The sequence below is a fragment of the Lagenorhynchus albirostris genome, chromosome X (assembly GCF_949774975.1).
Source record: "Lagenorhynchus albirostris chromosome X, mLagAlb1.1, whole genome shotgun sequence".
Taxonomy (NCBI): domain Eukaryota; kingdom Metazoa; phylum Chordata; class Mammalia; order Artiodactyla; family Delphinidae; genus Lagenorhynchus; species Lagenorhynchus albirostris.
This window is the reverse complement of record NC_083116.1, coordinates 22,883,550-22,888,551: the sequence shown is the minus strand read 5'-3', so window position 1 is coordinate 22,888,551 and position 5,002 is coordinate 22,883,550. Positions and strand designations below refer to the sequence as shown.

The following is a 5,002-nucleotide window of genomic DNA, read 5'->3' as shown; positions in this document are numbered from 1 at the left end:
TCTGAACGACAAAATTCCAAATTTTCCCCTTCATTCCTACCTCCATACCTGTTCTTTTTCTTCTTCTTTTTTTAAATTTATTTTTGGCTGCGTTGGGTCTTAATTGCAGCATGCAGGATCTTTGGTTTCGGCACATGGGCTTCTCTAGTTGTGGAGCGCGGGCTCCAGAGCGCATGGGCTCTGTAGTTGCGGCACGTGGGCTTAGTTGACCCACAACATCTGGGATCTTAGTTCCCCAACCAGGGATTGAACCACATCCCCTGCATTGGAAGGTGGATTCTCAACCACTAGACCACCAGGGAAGTCCCCTCCATACCTGTTCTTGACATGGAATATTGCACCCACCCTTCAAAACACAACTCAAGCCCCAATTCCCCATAAAATATTTCACAACTACTTTTGCCTAAAATTATAGCTTCTTCTTCTGAATTTCCATTGTGGAAAATGACAGCTAATAGTCTGTGTCTATTCTTTCTTACTGCATTCTTCTTTTATAGATGTTTTTCTCTCCCCCAGAAAGTTTGAATATTCCTTGAAGTCACTACCAGTTGCATATTTAACTTTTGTGGTATAATCCACACTAAACCAAATAGTGAATGCATGCAGTAGGTATTCAACAAACATTCATTGCACAAAAGCAAACAAGTTGCAAGGCAAAATCTGAGCTAGAATCCATAAATTTATAATACCTATTATGGTTTTGGAAAATTCTAAGGTGCCATTGGCTTTGTCACTATGCCCAGCTATTTGCTGTCTATATTACATTTCACTCTCACGTAATCCAATTAAGGTGATATTTTACTAAATAGGCATTTCTAGCTAAAAACAACCAATTATTGCAATAGTTTGATAGTCATAAAAGGATTTCCTGGGGAATCCTTGCCATTATTCAGAAAAAAATGCAAGCTCTCAAATATAAACTATGCAAATACGACTTCCCAACTATTAGCAGGTATTAACCCAAGTTTCATTATTCCCTCTGATATGGCAAGTGTTAAAAGGGCTTTAAGGCTCTACCACAATTATATTGCTAATAATAACTTTTCTTTTACATAAGGACAAGTAAATAATAAACTAAAGAAAAATGGAAACTGAAGCTTGAGAATCAAGATATTTCTTAACAGTGAGCCATGCTAGGCAAGGGAACAGATTCCTCTGGGAGAAGTTTTGGAAACATGCCACTTTCATCTTTCAATGAGATAAAGAAAATTCGACAGTGTATAGACAGGGACAAGGCACCCTGGCAGGAAGATGTGGACTTAGAGACCCAAAAGGTCATTTCTATTATGAGCCTGTTGCTTCACAGCAGTGACCATTTCTTTGCATTAGTATCTTGTACCTACCCCCTGCACACACGCATGCCCACACACACACAGCTATATATATAGCTGTTGAAATGTTGAAATGTAACAGCATATTCTGATATTGGGAATAAAGAAAGTTATTTTAAGGTCTTTGAAGTCTAGTCTGAACAACACAAATCTTAGGTGAATTTAAGGAAGTGGGCCAAGTTTTTGGCTTTATCCTAGAGCAAGATTAGTAATCTTAGATCAGGGGATGGCCGTCGTAATTTCAGAGCCATTAATCTGTAGATCGTTGGCAGAAAATAAAAGCTGAGGAAGTATACTTGCTTAAGGTAGGGAGGGGGAAGAAATTTAAGCTGGAAGAACAGAAAGTGCCTTATGCAAAAAGTTACAAGGCAAAATCTGAGCTAATATTTGTAAATTGATGTTATCTGCTATGCCTTTTATTTCCCCTCTCACTTGCAGGGAAGTTTCCAGAGCTCTATTCTGGGAAATATGTGTATATACAGACACACACACACACACACACACACACACACACACACACACACACGCATATACACCATACTGAGCCAATAAACTAGAAGGTAGGATGAAGGGAAGAATTGCAAATTGAGGGGCTAAAAAGTAAGAGCCAATATGATTCTTAGAGGGATTTTTTTTTATAGTGCTATTCTTGTTTCATCTTCACAAGTGAGAGTCAGATTGCAAAGCAATTTAACCCCCCAAACTCTGTTCTCCACCAAGTTAATAGTATGCACCCCCTAAACTGGAAGTTTAAATTACAAGATTAGGCATGGTACTCTGCTCAATGTTTGTAATTCCACCCTGGAAGAGGAGATTTGATAACTACCTTTTCTAAATAAAACTTCAGAAATAACTCTTAACAAAAGACCATGCCACCATGATTCTTCTAAATTTGTCTCGATGATTTGTCTTTCTAACTGGACTGCAACAGGGTTAATGTAGCGAATGCCTTTAAGTTCATCTGCTACTGTGCAAAAAGGAATCATACATTTAGCTTCAGAGGAGCGTCACAGATTTATCCCCTCCTCCTCCCAGCTCCTTTTCTCCCTCCCTTCCCTAGCAACTGGTAACCTCATAAAGAGGACTCCAAATCTAGAAAGAAGCAGTTGGTCCCTGGCTTCATTCGACCTGCCAAGCTGCTCTAAAGCAGAAGCACCAGTCATTTCTCCAGACTGAGTTGGCTTGGCGTGGGCGTTCAGCTGGTTTTCTCCATCACCTCAAGAAGGCTTTGCTGATCAAATTTCTCCATGGCTTGTACTGAAAATGTGTAAGTACAAAACTGTGTACAACTGTTTAAGTTGAAGGCAAAAGACAATTTGAATTGTTTTCCTGTGTGAGTGCGACACGGACAACGGGGAGGAGTGGGTTGCGAAGGATGCAGAAGGGGATCACAGACAAAAGCGTGAAGGACGTAAATTCAGGTACTAAGAATACTGGAGTTTTAAATGTAATTTTGAAGTTGCAAATCCTTAGTCTAAATTGTGGGGTTTAAATATGAGGAAATTCTTACTCTAGGGTGTGGTATGGGTTGAATGAAAGAAAATTTTAACAAAAGTTGGTGTACATGTTGAATGATGCTTCATGAAAGAGAAACAAACTGGAGTGTTTGTTAGCATAACTAACCTTTCTTCGACTTCTGTGGAGAAAAAAAAAAAATGCTTTCCCTCATAAGACTTTCCAGAGCACTCCTACCAGAATCTAAATGATGGGTTTCGTGGATCATATATCCTACTGGGACTGAAAGAGCTGGTGTTTCCTCTGTTTATCTAGCATGCCTGCGCACTGCAGCTTTTAAGGAAGCTATCTGAGTCTTCTAGGCTGCCTTGTTGCCTTGAGGAGGTGGGAATATGGGGAACGGGGTGGAGCCACAGGTCAGCCATAAAGGGAAACCACAAAGCCTGATGCTAAAGAGGCTGCCTGGTGAAGGGCAAGTGAATCGAAGAAGTGTTTGCTGACTACACCTGGGAGGAGATTGGGCTCTCCCTTTTCCCACCGTGTATTCCAGAGAATTCGATCAATCACATATTTCAGATATTTTCTGGTCACCGCATTTTCTTTTCTTTTTTGCGGTACGCGGGCCTCTCACTTGTGGCCTCTCCCTTTGCGGAGCACAGGCTCCGGACGCGCAGGCTCAGCGGCCACGGCTCACGGGCCCAGCCGCTCCTCAGCATGTGGGATCCCGGGGCACGAAGCCGTGTCCCCTGCATCGGCAGGCGGACTCTCAACCACTGCGCCACCAGGGAAGCCTGGCATTTTCATTTTTATTAACCTATTCATTTCTGTTTTGGCAAGCCTTGGAGGGCCCGCCCCTTCACCCACAGCAGTAGCTGCCGATGAACATGGGACCCCAGAGCTGCGCCCCGGCGTGCCCCTCCAGTGTCCGAGCTCCATGCAGAAGGATGATGTGGAATCCTGGGGCCTCCGTCGCGTCCCCCTGAGACCTCCCTTCAATGTACTGGCCGATCTAGCAAGAGAGCAACTGGAGCGTCCCTCAGAGAGCACAGGATCCTGCATTCCTGTCGACGATTCGAGAGCTCTCAACCCCCCCTATGAGCCACCACCTGCTGTTGCGGAAGAGTCCCTAGCAACAGCAGAAGTAAATAGCTCTGAGGGGCTGGCAGGCAGGAGGCAGAGGGGACAGGATTCTATTAATGTGTCCCGGGAATTCTCTGGCGGCCCTCCCGCACTGATGGTGGGGGGGACGAGGGTCAGCAATGGGGGCACTGAGAGAGGTGGCAGTAATGCAAAGTTATATGCGGCTTTGCCAAGGGGTCAAGGATTCTTTCCATCCAGGGGCTCTCAAGTAAGAGGCCCGCCACCTATCCCCACCCTTAGATCAGGGATAATGATGGAGGTGCCTCCAGGAAATACGAGAGTGACCTGCAAGGAAAGGTTGGCTCATGTTTCCTTCCCACTGGGAGGCCCGCGGCACCCCGTGGAGAACTGGCCAAGGCCTATGCCCTTGTCGTCCAGCACTCCAGGTTTACCTTCTTGCACTACTGCTCATTGCTTCATTCCTCCTCGACCTCCAAGTTTCAATCCATTTCTCGCTATGCCTATGGCTTTTGCTCCTCCTCCGATATTTGGTCCTCCACTGCCTTCCTATTTTGCCAATTTCCCTTCCTGGGGAATGCTGGCTCCTGCATCCTCAAACAGAGAGAACAACTGATGGCAAAAAAAAAGGAAGGAGGGGAAAAAAAAACGGTTGGGAAAAGAGGTGAAAGTTACTCATTTATGTTTTTATATTTGAAACCCCCTACCCTCTTGCAGCCTGTTTAGCACTAATGTGCCTTACATACTTGGAAATTCAATAAAGGCTCTAAACTTTGAAATATTGTGAATTATTTTTTAAAATGTCACTTTTGGAGCTGAAGCCTTGGGTTTTGTTTTCTACTTTTAAGAAAATGAAAGCAGTAGTGTGCCAGTGGTTTGTAAGTAGCTTAGTTGAATCCCTACCAATGGCTTGCAGCTGTGATTGTGGGGAGTGGGGTTGGGTTCTTGTTAGACTTGGCGAGTCCGGGGTGGGGAATTCCTACCTACCTAAGGCTATGGGGGTTGCTCAGTGCAGGATGGGTGAATGAAGATAAGGTCCAGGAGGTAGATCCAAGTCCAGGTAATAGAGTAAAATGCGCAAACACTAAAAGTAGTCAGATGAGACTGAGGTGAGAGTA

At 44.2% G+C, this 5,002-nt stretch overlaps 1 protein-coding gene across 1 annotated transcript; it reads left to right on the top strand.

Moving 5' to 3' along the window:
* Positions 1-2,425: 2,425 nt before the first annotated feature.
* PRR32 (proline rich 32) lies at positions 2,426-4,663 on the top strand. Its single transcript, XM_060137510.1, has 2 exons — positions 2,426-2,598; positions 3,624-4,663. The coding sequence occupies exons 1-2, from the start codon at positions 2,579-2,581 to the stop codon at positions 4,498-4,500; spliced, it is 897 nt and encodes a 298-aa protein (XP_059993493.1). The 5' UTR covers positions 2,426-2,578; the 3' UTR covers positions 4,501-4,663.
* Positions 4,664-5,002: the final 339 nt, after the last annotated feature.